Here is a 16957-nt window from a genome sequence, read left to right as displayed (position 1 = left end):
AAATAGATCATATAAGGATATCCAATCATGGAGAGACTGTACACCTTTGGAACCAATGGTGGTGCATCACTAACTGGTGTGGTGTGAATATGCAGTGATGCAAATTTGGAAAACATGTCTGAACATGCCTGAGATTTGTTTTATGAAGCTGCTTCGCCTGAGACTTGAAAGCTAATTAAACGATGTAATCTGCCAATAAACGAAAGAAGAACAAGACTTGAAAGCCTAAAAACCCTTTATTTACGCTGTTCAGCTATTACGCTGTTCAGCTATGCTATAGTAAAAACTACTTCATGCTCCAAATAAGTAATCGTCGATATAAAACGAATAAATAAAGTAATAATTTATCTCTATCACTATTGACTATTTTAATCTATTGTAATTTGAAGTAAGCTCTCAACAACAAGAGTGTAATTTGCAATTTCATGACACGGTGGTTTGTGTAGAGTAGATGGCTTATCTGTGCTATAAATGCAGGTGTCAGTTGAGTCATGTGCTCTTTGGTGTGGTGGGACTTTGTACGCTGTCACTGTCCTCTTTGATCAAACGCAAGAGGCAGATTGTGAGTCGTTCACATACTTTTAGTGGAGCAAACAGTGCTGCGCATTGCCACAGCCTTCCCTACGTCGCCTGGCTGCTCTCTCCAGTCTCCACCAACAATTTGGAGCGCTGTGGATTGTGGGAAGTTGTTCTGCTTGGTCTGGTTTTGTACAGTAGGCTAGACCAGGCAGCCGAGCCCGGAGATAGGAGACATATTGCCCAGCTCTGTCCTGTAAGTAGCCTAATTGTTGGTTATTAATTTGAATGTAGTTATGTTTCGACTGACAAACTGTAACGCCTGAATCACGTTCAGCGATTCTGTAAACATGTCCTTCTGTAAACATAGCACTTGAAGATTTTCTCCTGAAAACATTCAGGACATGTCAGTGTTATGGCTAACTAACTAAGCTAACTGACAGTTTGAATTGGGAGTTATCGTTTTCAATGGTCCTTAAAGCAAAACAATACTTACAGCTGTAAATCTTTAGGACATGTTTTCATGTGAAAAGACGCGCAGTTTGATGTGTTGAAATATACTGATACATCTCTCCTCCTTGTTGGTAATGTTGTTTTTCTGTTGACAAACAAGATGTGCACACGTTTTCATTTTTGCCTGTCAGCCTCTTCTCGCGACGGTAGCCTGTTTGAAAATATTCAGCCGGGAGTTTCCAATATTCGTCTTAAATTAAAAGGTGCTATCAAATGGAAGTGACTATTGTCCTTCGTTTGTCTTGGCTTTTACATCATGAACATTTCTGAATGCATCTGAGGTTACATTCAAAATGTACTTCAGTAACAATAACTAATGGTAAAATCCCTGATCATCAGCTAGACTTTGAGTAGATATAAACTGTGAGTTCATGACATGTCCTGAGCATTGTCTTTCTTGAGTAAACTGGATTGATAAGACCGTGCACTTTAACCTCTGCCATCTGACAAAAAAGGGTTTTCATACAAACTAATCCAGAGAGGTGTTTCTGAAATCCCAGCACTGACGCCTTCTGTAAATCAATCATCTGACTCAAGTAGGCTCAGAGAGGAACCACTCTGGCATGAGTGTCCATAACGTTCCTCATACACACGTGCAGAACAGTTAATGCAGATGGCTGTATGTGTAACATTGTATTGGCCCTCTGTTTGTTTTACATGTTTACATAACTTAATGCAAACTTTCTGTTCTTCCTGAAACCTGCCTGTCTGCATAAGAAAGCAGGTGGTAGTTCAAAGATGTGGTTTAGTTATAGAAAGGAGCCTTTGTTTTGACTTCATTTGGCTAAGCGATTGAGGCTCCTAAAACCTGGGTTAACATCACCTCAGATTCTATTTACTCTGTCAGGCCATGCCATGGAAGACACATCAAGCTTTTTTTATTACAGTCCAAACCACAGCTTGGTACTTAAAGACAGTCAGGCTGCGTAGTCATAGACAGATGACCACTGTAGTGCTGATGAAACAGAATGTGCAAGACGAGAGTCATTTTATTGTTTTCTGTTTGTGTCGATTTGTCTTGTCCTTGACTGTGTGTGTGTGTGTGTGTTTCTGTATATCTGTGTGTGTGTGTGTGTGTGTGTGCATATTTCTGTATACATATATAAGACTACTGACCTCATACACTCCATACGCACAATCTCTTTGGGGCAGATCTTGAGACTTGTGGGGGCAACATGTCGAGTCGGGGGGGTAAGAAGAAGACTACAAAGACGTCGCGCTCCACCAAGGCAGGGGTCATCTTCCCTGTGGGCCGCATGCTGCGCTACATCAAGAGGAGTCTCCCAAAGTACCGCATCGGAGTCGGAGCGCCGGTCTACCTGGCCGCAGTGCTTGAGTACCTCACAGGTGAGACACAAGCACTGTGTGTGTGTGTGTGTGTGTGTGTGTGTGTGTGTACAAGCGTTTATACGTTATACGCCTGCATACAGCATTACTCCATCTAGTGGGAAAAATGTATTAATACATCAATAATGCATCAAGAGTTAACCTTGTCTGTCTGCCTGTGTGTGTGTATCTGTGTGTGTGTGTGTGTTTATCTATGTGTGTCTGTGTGTGTGTGTGTGTGTGTGTGTGTGTGTGTGTGTGTGTGTCTGTGTGTGTGTGTGTGTGTGTGTGTGTGTCCATCCCTCTCTTTGTTAGCTGAGATTCTGGAGCTAGCAGGAAATGCTGCACGGGACAACAAAAAGGGGCGCGTCACTCCACGGCACATTCTTCTGGCCATCGCCAACGACGAGGAGCTCAATCAGGTCTGTGCCACCTCCTCTCTCCTGTTACACCTCCCACCCTCTCGCTCGCTCTCTCTTTTCCTTCCTCTCTCCTGTTACACCTCCCACCCTCTCGCTCGCTCTCTCTTTTCCTTCCTCTCTCCTGTTACACCTCCCACCCTCTCGCTCGCTCTCTCTTTTCCTTCCTCTCTCCTGTTACACCTCCCACCCTCTCGCTCGCTCTCTCTTTTCCTTCCTCTCTCCTGTTACACCTCCCACCCTCTCGCTCGCTCTCTCTTTTCCTTCCTCTCTCCTGTTACACCTCCCACCCTCTCGCTCTCTCTCTCTTTTCCTTCCTCTCTCCTGTTACACCTCCCACCCTCTCGCTCGCTCTCTCTTTTCCTTCCTCTCTCCTGTTACACCTCCCACCCTCTCGCTCGCTCTCTCTTTTCCTTCCTCTCTCCTGTTACACCTCCCACCCTCTCGCTCGCTCTCTCTTTTCCTTCCTCTCTCCTGTTACACCTCCCACCCTCTCGCTCTCTCTCTCTTTTCCTTCCTCTCTCCTGTTATTCTCTCTTTCTCCTTCTGTTATGCTCCCTCTCTCTCTTTCTCTCTGTATTTCTCCCTCTCTCTCTTTCTCTCTGTATTTCTCTCTTTCTCTCTCTCTCTTTCTCTCTGTTATGCTCCCTCTCTCTCTTTCTCTCTGTCTTTCTCCCTCTCTCTCTTTCTCTCTGTATTTCTCTCTTTCTCTCTCTCTCTTTCTCTCTGTTATTCTCCCTCTCTCGACCTCCCTTACTACCCCCCCACCCCTTCTTATCGTATTCTTATCTTATGTTTCTTTAGTATTGGTTGTCATTCAGAGGAGACATTCTATTTAGGAAACGATGAAACACAAGAACCACAACAGCTTTTGTCTGAATCTACTGTAGTCTGTCATAATTAATATCACAAATGAAACTGTCCTAATGAGTGTTCAGCATCAAGTCATGATGAACCGAGAAGCAAAACAGTTGAAACTACAGTCTCATTCCAGGTGAATCAGATATATCAGAGACCTCTGCAGTTTGCACTGAGTCATTTGAGTACCGTTCTCTAGTGCGCTTTTCCAAGCAAACGTTGGGAAGCAGATACTGTGTAGAGGAGACAGTGCGGTATATGTAATCGTGCATATGCAGTGTATGAAGTCAGTATATAGTCTTATGCATACAGAAATATGCACACACACACACACACACACACTCACTCATGTACAGTAATGTGCGAATAGAATTCAATTTACCTGTTCTACCTATTCACCTTTTCCTGTTCTCTCTACTGCCTTTCTCCGCAGCTCCTGAAAGGCGTTACCATAGCAGCGGGCGGGGTATTGCCCAACATCCACCCAGAGCTGCTGGCCAAGAAGCGGGGGTCAAAGGGCAAGCTGGAGGCCGTCATCACCCCTCCGCCCACCAAGAAGTCCAAGATGTCCGCCAAGAAAGCAGCTGCCAAGAGGATGGCTGGGAAGAAGGGCACGCTCAGATCCAAGGTATGGAGGCCTGAGTGAGACTGCACATCTCTAGAGCAGTGGTAGTGTAGTGGCTATAGGGAGCTGGGCTAGCATGCAACAGCCAGGAAAGTTGTGGGTTCAATTCCCGGCTGGCACTATTGTGCCCTTGCTCTGGGGAGATTGGAGCTGTAATAATGAACATCTACTTTAACCAACGTCCCGCATCAGCTGAATGAATAAGGAAAGAATAGATATGTTTACCAGTGGAGCCTAAAGTGGAGGAACATGCATAAATTGAGATCCCATGTGGTTACACTGTGTATGTATGTGTATGTGTGTGTTTGTGTGTGTCTGTGTGTGCATGCGTTTGTGTGTTTGTGTTTCTGTGTGTGTGTTTGTGCGTGTGTGCGTGCGTGCGTTTGTGTGTGCATGCATTTGTGTGTGTGTGTGTGTGTGTGTGTGTGGCAGAGGCAGGCTGCGGTGAGTAAGGCAGCCAGTGCAGACAGCACCACAGAGGGATCAACGGCCGGCAGCTTCACCGTCCTCTCCACTAAGAGCCTCTTCCTGGGACAGAAGGTACACACACACACACACACACACACACACACACACACACACACACACATTAATTTACACACACATACACCAATATGTACATGCACACATACATACGCTCACTGACAGATACTCACACCCACAGGATTCCGCTCTCTCACACAAGCACCCACACTCCCACTCCCACATAAATACACAGTGCTACACATGCACTGCACACATGCACACAGCCCAACCCTGTCCTACTCCCACTGCCATTATCACAGAGAGAGAATGGGGGAACAAGACAGGTCACCCAACTAGCTGTAGAAATCACTGTGCTCATCGGTGGCCTGTGTGAATATGCTCTCTTTACATGGAGAGGCTGACATAAGTGTTAGTGTGTGTACACTGCAGAGATAACCCCTCCTTGTACAGACAAAGCAAATCACACACTCATTCATCCGGATTCTGTCAGAGACACACCCCATGCCACGCCCAGACATACACACAGCATCTGTGTGTGTGTGTGTGTGTGTGTGTGTGTGTGTGTGTTTAGGCTTGTCCCCAGAGCAGTGTATGTAAAGCTCTGCAGGAACGCCCTACGCAGGCATGGTGGTTGTGTGTGAATGCAAAAACACCTGTCTCTGCACTCAGCAGTGCTAACACTGAGAGCCTGGCGAGCCACTCAGCTAATCCCGCTACCCCTCCTCCCTACCATGCTAATCCCGCCACCACTCCTCCGTACCATGCTGCTTGTTGTCTGTGCAAACATACAGCTAACATATAGCTAGCATACCCGTAACATACAGCTAACGTATAGCTAGCATACCCATAACATACAGCTAACGTATAGCTAGCATACCCCTAACATACAGCTAAGTACATATAGCTAGCATACCCCTAACATATATCTAACATTCCCCTATCATACAGCTAACATTCAGCTTATATACGGTACCCCTAACATACAGCTAACGTATAGCTAGCATACCCCTAACGCAGTGGTCGCCAACCCGTCGATCGCGATCGACCAGTAGATCTTTAAGACTTGCCCAGTAGATCCCGAGAATAACAGGACAATTAAAAACAGTCACCAAATTCCCACATGTTCGCCAACGTTTACAGGGCGTAGCCTACATTTCAGCGTGGGATAGGATAGCGCATGATTTATTCAAGACCTTGCCATCATAATGCGAGAAATTCCTGCATACATTTACAGTGCTGTCTGATAACGTTAATCTAATAATGGAGCAGCGTGAATGCGGGACCGGACGAACCAACTTCTGACTTGAACCGAACGTAACCCATGCAGACACACACACGCGCACAGCACCACTTTGCAGGTGCGCTCTCTCTCTCTCTCTCTCTCTCTCTCTCTCTCTCAACAGGACTTGTCACCGCTGAAGTCAAATTATGTTAGGTGCTTCTATATCAACTGCTAACTGACAGAAAATAAAAAACAAAAGTTTAGCGATCAGGAATTTGTTCTCCATTTGAAGAATGTAATCGATTGCAGACGTGCACAGACACGGAGTGCATTGTAGGCCTAGGCTTAGGTTACTTTCACTTTCTAGAGTACGCATTAATTACGTGAAAGATGCTTCATACCAAAACAGCGATCAGACATCAAATTTATCATGACATATTGTCACAAACACTTACTCCAATTAGAAAATCAAAACCAAAATCATGTAAGTAAAGACTATGTTAAAGTGTTGTTATCTCATTGACGCCTGTATAAAGGGGTGGAGGATGTGATATTTTTGGCCTGATACATTTGCCTAAATAAAAGGCCTTAAATTGGAAGTATTTTAGCTTTGATTTTCTTTTGACGCTTCAAGGTAGATCTTGCCTTTGTTCAGGGCGAGGTTAGGGATCTTGGGCTCAAAAAGGTTGGTGACCAGTGCCCTAACATATAGCTAACATTCCCCTATAAAACCCCATGCTGCTGCCATAGCTTTGGCTCACCGCTGTTTGGTGTGTGAATGCAACACAATCAGTAGCAAAGCTTTGGCTGTGATATTTGGTTTCTTTTTACTGTTTCTTTCTGCTATTAAAGAATGAGGCAGCTCTTCTTCAACTCCATTATTTCTCTCTCATGGTGTTAAAATAAATCTAAATCATTTCTCTGGGGTCCTGTGGTTTTTACCGTGGCGATAGTCACATGCTAGACCAGCTGAGTTACAGCCTACAGCAGTGTGCAGGCAGGATATTTTACTATGCAAATGGTTTGACTGAATGAATATAATGCTGACTCCAGCCTCTGAGGATTACCGGTATCTCAGAATTCAGTCGATTATCTGCTCTTCAAAATTATCTGTCTTCATCTTCATGTTACTTTCCTCTTGACTTCTGCCGCTTGATTTTTGCATTGAATCACTGATGAAATAAATATCACACAACAAAGGCTATTATAATGTGTAGTAGTTCTGCTATAGTGTTAGTTAATAGTGTTAATTAGTTGTTAATGTTAGTTGTTGTTATAGTGTATATCAGCATGGCTTGAGTCTGAATAATAACAGCAGCAATCAGAGTTGTGCTGCTGACATATGATACAGTATAGTAACAGCACAGTCATGAGTGGGAATCTCACTGTGAGTCTAGGGAGCCAGATTGGGCAGGTGCCCGCCCAATTGGGCTTCTTTTGACTTTGTTATGCGGGGGGAAATAAGCTTTAGGCGGGCAAATATAATTTTGAGTTAAATGGTTCTCTATGACAAAATCGTTGTTGGGGCGTTTTTTTGCTGAAGAGGGCGGGTTTTTGAATGTGATTGGGTGGAAATCACTCAACCCAATCTGGCAACACATCAGTGTGGCTGTCCTCTGGCAGCTGGGCTGCCTTGGGCTGAGATGGTCTCCATGGCACTGGTGTGTACACACACAGTGAACTTCATCTGATCACAACAGCGTGGAATCACAGTTGGCCTACCTAGCCTAGCTGAGCCATCCAACAAACTACCTAGCCTAGCTGAGCCATAGATCATTACAAATGTAATAAACAATGGTAAAAGGCTGCTTGTTGATTGAGTGTGGAAAGTAATGTGGTTTTATTGCAGGGGATGCGGTCTATAGTCACATGCTGAAGTCTGTCTGTCAGGTTGGATTTGTTATGTTGATTCCTGTGTTTGTATGGATGTGGTGATGCAACCAGGCTGTAAATAGTAGAAACTCAGTTGTAGCTCTGATTAGGTGTTTTGCGATGATTTGATTTCATAGAAATGAGTATGATTCATTCTGGGTTAATTTGATTCAATCAGATCAATCAGATTTTGTTTGACTTTGATTTGCAACCCCTTTTCCGTGTGTTTGTGTGTGTGTGTCAGTGTGTGTGTGTGTGTGTGTGTGTGTGTGTGCGTATGTGTGTGCGTGTGTATGTCTGACTGAATGTGTGTGTGTGTGTGAGTGACTGACTGTGTGTGTGTGTGTGTGTGTGTGTGACTGAATGTGTGTGTGTTTGTGTGTCTAACTGAATGTGTGTGTGTGTGTGTGACTGAATGTGTATGTGTGTCTGACTAAATGTGTGTGTGTGTGTCTGACCGAGCGTGTGTGTGTCTGACTGAATGTGTGTGTGTGTGTGTCTGACTGAATGTGTGTGTGTGTGTGTGCGCACGATGCTCTCTCCTTGGCTTAACCTGTGCTCCTTTCCCTTCCTGCTTGTGCTCCCTGGTGTCTTGCAGCTGAACCTCATTCACAGTGAGCTCAGTAACTTGGCTGGCTTTGACGTGGAGGGGGTCATCAACCCCACCAGTGCTGACATTGAGCTTAAAGATGACCTAGGTGAGGCCGCGGGGTGACCGCAGACGAAACTCCTGAGGAATCCTTGAATATCATAACCCCTTCACGGGCTATTTACACTCCTTTAGCACAAAGAATGGATTAAATGTGACGGGATCTGGGAAAGTCCACCGGATGGTGACAGATAGATAGATAGATAGATAGATACTTTATTGATCCCCAAGGGGAAATTCAAGAGACATTTTAATCAACTATCCAAGCAAGATCCTGGTTAACGTCCCCTAGCAACATCCTGAGTACCATCCTAGCAATATCCTGGATACCTTCGCCTAGAAACATCCTGGATACCAGTATCAGAATCTTAAGTTTGTGAAATTTCACCATGTGATGGGTTTTCCTTGCCTGGAAATTCAGACCAATCCAAATCTGGAAAGATTTAGGGCCTGGCTATGAGTAATGAAAATGGCCCAACTCGAGGGGCGGCACCAAGCATGCATTTGAAATATATAATTTATATCATCAAATATGCATTTGCATATCACTGCACACAATTGGATAACACCATGACCAATGTTTACTGACTGATTCTGGACTTTGACGTCACAGAGCTGTCGTCATCTGTTTAGCTCGCCAATGTGATTGGTGCAGCTCGGCTCCAAGGGCATGGGTAATGAGCATCATTACTGATTGCCAGAGTGACTCGCTGAGAAAATTCAAATTGTGCTCTCGCAAGAACTCTCGATCTCCAGGGTAGTGTTTTCCTAGATCCCATTACAAATGATTCTCCTCTCTAATAACGCACAGAAAGTCACATCCTCCTTCATGGATACATTTGGCTTTCTATCAAAATAGCGTACAAATATTACTCACGACACAGTTTCACACAATTACTTCCAACGGTCATTGTGAGGTTTGAGGCCCACAGCCTGGTCCCGTGAGGGGGTGTTGAGTGGTGGGAGGGTGTGTTTCTGAGCTCCCGAGTGTTTCAAGGATTCCCTCAGATCCTCATGAAGGGGAAACTGTCCTGTGCCCACCTCAGCCCTCTCTCTAGGGGAAAGGAGGAATCACTCTCTCTCTCTCCAGCTCTCCCTTTCTCTCTCTCCTCTCTTTCTCCCTCCCTTTCTCTCTCTTCTCTCTCTCTCTCTCTTTACCCATGTCTCTCTTCTCTCTCTCTCTCTATATTCCTAAGTCCTATATTCTCTTTCTCTCTTATTTCCTCTCCCCTCTTTCATCCCATTGTTTGCTCTATCTGTCTTTTTTCTTCCTCCCTTTCTCACTTTCTCCCAGCATCTTCTCTCTCTCTCTCTCTCCTCCCTCTGTATGCATTTGTTCCTCATCTGTGTGTTGATCATTGTGTTCTCATCTGTTTGGTGTATCTCTCACTCACTCCAGTATCTCACGCCATGTTTGTTTGCCTGTTGTTGTTGTATTGTTGTTCTTGTTTGTAGTTACAAGTTGTTCAGGCTGACATTGCCACCATCGACAGCGAGGCCGTAATCCACCCCACCAATGCCAGCCTCTACACAGGCGGGGAAGTAGGTAAATGCCCCGCCTCTTTACCTCTCTTTCCCACAATGCATCTGCTTCTTGTTCCAAACTCCTGCTCCAAAAAGACCAAAGTTCTATAGGCTATTTAATAACAAAAATGCTAAGCTCTCGAGTGAAGTCTTAACTGTTAAGTGAAGATAAAGCCACAACAGACCTGTTGTGCTGTTGGATGTAAGATTCATTAGAATCTTAGACACACTGTTCTAGAATCATGGCAATGAATCCACTTTATAGACTTGTACACAACACTACGGTCAGGTCAAACTATTTTTTAATTTCTAATTGGATGAGAGGCATTCCATAAGTCATCATGAGTGGCAATATATCAGGGCATCGACCACTTGGACTCTTAGCAGCTTGTAAATGCTCCGCATTTGTCAGACGGCTTTGTGCCTACAGCCGAACCATGCTTTAAAGGGACACCAGGCAAGCCTGATGCTTTTTCTCTACGAAACTCCCCCTCGCTCGGTCTGAAGCTCTTTTCCTTTTCTTTGCATCTTCCGTCAAGGGTTTTCGCTGCTTCTTCGCTGGCTCTGCCATTATACACACGTTTGCAACAATCGCTAGCATTTCGTTAGCCTGCCTCTGTGCTGTGGATGCAGGATGTAAACTGATCCTGCTTCGGTCGGCGGTACGATACGCTGAACTTGCAAGCGGGATATTCTTTCTACAGGCAGTAGGGGCGGGCGAGATAGTCTTCATTCGCCCTGTAATGAGTCATTTAACCATATACCGACTTACGAAGATGAGTAATTAACACGAAAACGTTGCCTGGTGTCCCTTTAACAAGCCCACTCTCACTCATGCCTTATTGCTTAATTGAACTGGAGCGGATGTTTACGAAGAGGAAGAACATGCGGGTGTGTGTCCATCGTGTGTGCTCCTCACCCACATTCTGCTTAGCCATCATTCATGACACTTCTCCTCTCTCTGACCCCCTCTGTCTCATGGGAGTTGGTACACCCCACCGTGCCCGTCTGTGACTGTCACACATGATACAAACTACATCTCCCATGAGCACCCTTCCTCTCAGTGTCTTATTCTTTAGCACACCTTCACACTGAGATCTCACCAATGTGGCTGTAAATTATATCATCTAGGTGTAGCAATGTTTACCCTATTGTTTTACTCTTTACCATATTGCAACAATAAAACACCAAAAGTAACCCTGTTACTGTTATCGATTAAGTAACCCTGTTACTGTTAACTATTAAGTAACCCTGTTACTGTTATCGATTAAGTAACCCTGTTAGTGTTAACGTCCACACAGTGAGATGTTTAGAATCAGTGGCAAATCAGAGCTAATTGCAGCTTTGCAGCTTTGAAATCCTCTGTTCTGGCTTTGAGCTGTGACTAAGGGTGTTCATAAGAGTCTCAAAATGCCTTCTCTCATGCACAACCATTGACCAATAGCAGCTGACTGTGAGGCAGGGCCCTGATCCGGTTCCGATACAACAAATTCGGGCCATACCATAATAACCGGGTCTGTCCCAGAGGCAGCTCCTATTGAGCAGAGCCTCACCTCACTCACAACCCCTAGCTCACACACCTCCTAGCTCACTCACAACCCCTAGCTAACACACCTCCTACCTCACTCACAACCCCTAGCTAACACACCTCCTAGCTCACACATATGCTAGCTAACACATATGCTAGCTCACACACCTTTCTAGCTCACACATATGCTAGCTCACACACCTTCCTAGCTAACATACCTCCTACCTCACTCACAACCCCTAGCTAACACACCTCCTACCTCACTCACAACCCCTAGCTAACACACCTCCTACCTCACTCACAACCCCTACCTCACTCACAACCCCTAGCTAACACACCTCCTACCTCACTCACAACCCCTAGCTAACACACCTCCTACCTCACTCACAACCCCTAGCTAACACACCTCCTAGCTCACACATATGCTAGCTAACACATATGCTAGCTCACACACCTTTCTAGCTCACACATATGCTAGCTCACACACCTTCCTAGCTAACATACCTCCTAGCTCACACACAACCCCTAGCTAACACACCTCCTACCTCACACACAACCCCTAGCTAACACACCTCCTACCTCACTCACAACCCCTAGCTAACACACCTCCTACCTCACTCACAACCCCTAGCTAACACACCTCCTAGCTCACACATATGCTAGCTAACACATATGCTAGTTCACACACCTTTCTAGCTCACACATATGCTAGCTCACACACCTTCCTAGCTAACATACCTCCTAGCTCACACACAACCCCTAGCTAACACACCTCCTACCTCACTCACAACCCCTAGCTAACACACCTCCTAGCTCACTCACAACCCCTAGCTAACACACCTCCTACCTCACTCACAACCCCTAGCTAACACACCTCCTAGCTCACACATATGCTAGCTAACACATATGCTAGTTCACACACCTTTCTAGCTCACACATATGCTAGCTCACACACCTTCCTAGCTAACATACCTCCTAGCTCACACACAACCCCTAGCTAACACACCTCCTAGCTCACTCACAACCCCTAGCTAACACACCTCCTAGCTCACTCACAACCCCTAGCTAACACACCTCGTAGCTCACACATATGCTAGCTAACACATATGCTAGCTCACACACCTTTCTAGCTCACACATATGCTAGCTCACACACCTTCCTAGCTAACATACCTCCTAGCTCACACATATGCTAGCTCACACACCTTACTAGCTCACACATATGCTAGCTCACACACATGCTAGCTCACACACCTTCCTAGCTCACACAAATGCTAGCTCACACACCTTCCTAGCTCACACATATGCTAGCTCACACACCTTCCTAGCTAACATACGTGCTAGCTCACACATCTTCCTAGCTCACACATATGCTAGCTCACGCACCTTCGTAGCTAACATACATGCTAGCTCACATACCTCCTAGCTTATACACGTGCAAGCTCACACACGTCAGCTAACACACCTTCTAGTAGGGCTGCACAATATGGGGAAAATATCTAAATACGGACATTGCAATTGCAATTTTATTTGTGATATAATTTAAGTCAAGCTTTAGTTCAATACTCCAGATTTTGCTTTAAGCCACTTCTGATTGGTGTGAATGTCTACTTCATGAGAAGCACAGCACTCCTGTTAGGGGAACTTCACTGTCTGTCACACAAGGAGGATATGACATCAATATAAAAATCATAGATGTGACAAGATTAACAATTGGGGCAGAGCTGTGAGTTGTACGATTAATTCCAGCCTTTGGCAATTAGCTAATCGCATTAGTTAAAATTGCGATTTCGATTTTTAAAAACAAATGATTATTGTGTAGCCCTACCTCCTAGCTCACACCTCTCCTGGGTGTTGCAGGGCCCGCTGTAGCCATGGCACCATAACTTTGCCTCCTAACCTGAGGTAAAGAAAAGAGCCTGCTCCATGCTACGGAGCTCTGGCAGGCAGTCAGTCAGTCAGACAGATCAAAGGGTAATAACCTTGCCTTCACATATTAAAACATGCTAAAGCAACATGACGCAATAGCATGCCACTTTTGGAAGTATGCTTTTCTGAGCAACTGGATTTGCTATCAACTTAATCAACTCAACTTAATCAACTTGATTAGTTTAATCAAACTAATCAAGATGGAATATGGTCATGTGGTCCGCTAAACCAGCAGTTCAGTAGCCATGTTGTTCTGTATTTTGGGTCGTAATACCCTGCACACATATAATACAGCACAACAGTAATGAGAAAAGATGCCAACATCTTAGCAAACATCAAACAAGTGGCAACTGGACTGCTGGTGGTATTTGCAAAGGGATTTGCATGTACTGTTCTGCTGTCTGGGGATCAGGCTGGCTAGTTTCAGACCAAAACTCCACTTGTTTTTAAACCTCAGGAGCAATGTGACCCTAAATGTGTGGATGGATACATATAATAGTTAGTTTGGTGATTGGTTGGCTTGTGTGTGTGTGTGTGTGTGTGTGTGTGTGTGTGTGTGTGCGCCCATAGTTACAGGCTTTCCCATATACACCTTTGCAGTGCTTCTGTGCCACTTTGTTGCCATGGTGACACAGAACCTGCTGGACCGTGTGTGCGCATGAGCATATGTGTGTGTGTGTGTGTTTGTGCGCGCGCAGGCTTGTATCCATGGCAGCGGTGTATGTGTTTCCCTGTAGGAAACGCTCTGGATCAGAAGGGTGGTAAGGAGCTGTCTGAGGCGTGTGCTGAGCTCCGCAAGAAGAACGGCCCCCTGGATGTGGCCGGAGGTACTGCAGCACAACACCACACCACACCACACACAACACGGCCCTTAGAGCTCTACCAGTGCCTCGCCCAGGCCGCATCAGGGCCAGATCTGTACCGGATGCAGGCCACATCAGGGCCAGATCTGTCCCGTAGCGGACGCAGGCCACATCAGGGCTACTCAGCTCTACACAGAGTACAGTCCAAATACAGCATAGAGCAGGGGTTTTCAACCGGTGGTCCTGCGGCCCACTTGTGGTCTGTGAGGACATTGCTGGTGGTCCCTAACCATGGATTCAGTAATGTAGCTGCAATGTGGGAATCAGTATTTTTATTCAGTGGTGGTGCCTGGTTCACAATCAGTTGAAAACCCCTGACATACAGTGTAGAGGAACGGCAGGAAAAGCCAATACAACTGTTCTCTCTCTCCACTCCTTTCCCTCTCTGTTCTCTCTCTCCACTCCTCTCCCTCTCTGTTCTCTATCCCTCTCTTGATACCTTTTTGTTTCTCTGCGCTTACTCTCTGCTTCCTTCTTCTCCTCCCCTCTTTCTCTCTCTCTCTCTCTTCTTCTACCTCTGTTCATGTTATTCCTTTCTTTCTCTCCTGTTCTCTCCCCCTTTCTGTGCATCCATGCAGCGGTGCTGACGGCAGGCTTCGGTCTCCCCGCTAAGTTTGTGATCCACTGCAACAGTCCGTCCTGGGGCTCCGACCGCTGTGAGGAGCTGCTGGACAAGACGGTCAAGAACTGCCTGGCGCTCGCCGACGAGAAGAAACTCAAGTCCATCGCCTTCCCCTCCATCGGCAGCGGCAGGTGTGTCTGTGCTTCTAACATTATTAAGGCAGATGTGCAAGTGTATGTGTATCAGCAGCAGGTGTGTGAGTGTGTGTGTGAGTGAGTTTCTAACACCATTAAGGCGGATATGTAATGTCTGCGCATTGGCAGCAGGCGTGTGTGTGCATGTGTGTGAGTTTCTAACACTGTGTAAGTGTATGTGTATCGGCAGCGGCAGGTAGGTGGTGTGTGTGTGTGAGTTTTTTCCTACAGTACTAAGGTGGGTGTGTAAGTGTAATGTTAATGTACATTTTTCAATAACACATGAAAACCATTCATGTCATGTCCCCTGTGTCTTTGCATTTAGACTCCCTTAAAGGAGAATTCCGGCGATTTCTCACAAAGGTCTCTATTTCTCGAGGTCAAAGAGAACTGTCGGTACGAAAAAACCCAAAAACAATCAGTGCTACCTAGCTCGAGTTGCTGCAGCCAACAGCTACAGCTGCCAGGCAGCTACAGTGCTACACTCTGGGGGCATGTTCATGAGCCCTTATGTTCAGGCCCCCAGGAATTCTCCTTTAATGTTGGTATAGCATCCAACTTCATTTACGTAATTCTGCGTGATATTCCTTTTCTTTTTGTTATTAAGGCTTTGGTAACAACTGCATTAACTACAACACGCGTTAGTATGTGTGAATGTGATTGTGTGACGCCCTCTCTGTCAATCTCTCCCTCTCTCAGGAACGGCTTCCCCAAACAGACTGCGGCACAGCTCATCCTGAAAGCCATCTCCAGCTACTTTGTGTCTACCATGTCCTCCTCCATCAAGACGGTCTACTTCGTGCTGTTCGACAGCGAGAGCATAGGCACCTACGTGCAGGAGATGGCCAAGCTTGAGGGAAACTGAGGCCGTTTTATATGTTTTTTGTTGATTTGTTTTGCAATTTTATGAATTATATAAATACTGTAATAATTTAAATGACAAATATAAAATGGTTTATTGAAGTTTTGCTAAACAGAATTTATTGAGAAGCAGCCATTGGCAGAAGGTCTGTTTTTGTTGTTTTCCCCAAAACATTTCTCATTGCTGTTGGTCCTGGCATATGGTATGCTAGTGGGTACCTGCATGGGTTACCAGATCTGCATGATACGTCATAATAGATGATGTGTCGCCACCTCATTCGTCCAAAGTCGAGAGTAGAATTCGGCTGGGTTAGATGCGTAGCTGCTCAAGCGATGCCTGAGATAAAAATTTTAATATTTAGTGGACCCTTTCACAGCAACAGTGGTGTGATAGACCAATTTCACAGTGTCCAGGTGTCCGGCCTCATTGATGTTAATGATACCTTAATTGGCAGGGCAAACGTCTTCCTGTTTCTGTCTTTCCTGTGGACTTTTCTTTTGCTGTCTATGGGACAGTGCTCTTCCACAGGAAGTTGATTTACACAGCGGCCCCATCTTGTTAAATGGGCTAATCGGCTGGTTTGTGTGACGTCACCTACGGTTGCAAACAACTCTGTCTGATTAACCCTGCTGTAATCGCGGGAAAATAGGCTAACTTTAGGCAGATCCGGTACCCACACTAGCACTGTTGGTCCTAACGTATGGTATGCTAGCACTGTTGGTCCTAACGTATGGTATGCTAGCGCTGTTGGTCCTGGAGTATGGTGTACTATCGCTGTTGGTCCTGGCGTATGGTGTACTAGCACTGTTGGTCCTGGCGTATGGTATGCTAGCACTGTTGGTCCTAACATACGGTATGCAAGCACTGTTGGTCCTAACGTACGCTAGTACTGTTGGTCCTGGCGTATGGTATGCTAGCACTCTTGGTCCTGGCGTATGGTATGCTAGCACTGTTGGTCCTAACGTATGGTGTACTAGCACTCTCTGTCAGAGCTGGCCGGAGTCCTGGCT

At 45.6% G+C, this 16957-nt stretch overlaps 1 protein-coding gene across 2 annotated transcripts; it reads left to right on the top strand.

The window, feature by feature from the left end:
- The first annotated feature begins 560 nt into the window (after positions 1-560).
- Positions 561-16053, top strand: macroh2a1 (macroH2A.1 histone). Of its 2 annotated transcripts, none has more exons than XM_076273843.1 (9): positions 561-772; positions 2182-2376; positions 2671-2777; positions 4066-4260; positions 4690-4797; positions 8436-8535; positions 14204-14293; positions 14908-15082; positions 15785-16053. In XM_076273843.1, the coding sequence occupies exons 2-9, from the start codon at positions 2205-2207 to the stop codon at positions 15948-15950; spliced, it is 1113 nt and encodes a 370-aa protein (XP_076129958.1). In that variant the 5' UTR covers positions 561-772; positions 2182-2204; the 3' UTR covers positions 15951-16053. The 2 variants fall into 2 exon arrangements, with proteins under 2 accessions (XP_076129958.1, XP_076129957.1); XM_076273842.1 differs by lacking the exon at positions 8436-8535 and adding an exon at positions 9942-10032 and having other exon boundaries at positions 569-772.
- The last annotated feature ends 904 nt before the right edge of the window (positions 16054-16957 follow it).

The sequence above is a fragment of the Alosa pseudoharengus genome, unplaced genomic scaffold (genome assembly GCF_046254945.1).
Source record: "Alosa pseudoharengus isolate Yale_2024_CS ecotype anadromous, Long Island Sound unplaced genomic scaffold, YU_APseudo_1.1 YU_APseudo_1.1_scf_8, whole genome shotgun sequence".
In the NCBI taxonomy this organism is placed as follows: domain Eukaryota; kingdom Metazoa; phylum Chordata; class Actinopteri; order Clupeiformes; family Clupeidae; genus Alosa; species Alosa pseudoharengus.
The sequence above is the reverse complement of the archived record's forward strand: the minus strand, read 5'-3'. Positions and strand labels throughout refer to the sequence as shown.

Coding starts and splice junctions, on each gene's coding strand:
- macroh2a1 (XM_076273843.1), top strand. CDS start 2,205: ATGTCGAGTCGGGGGGGTAAGAAGAAGACTACAAAGACGTCGCGCTCC. Junction 2,778..4,065: donor ACGACGAGGAGCTCAATCAG/GTCTGTGCCACC, acceptor CTTTCTCCGCAG/CTCCTGAAAGGCGTTACCAT. Junction 4,798..8,435: donor GCCTCTTCCTGGGACAGAAG/GTACACACACAC, acceptor GGTGTCTTGCAG/CTGAACCTCATTCACAGTGA.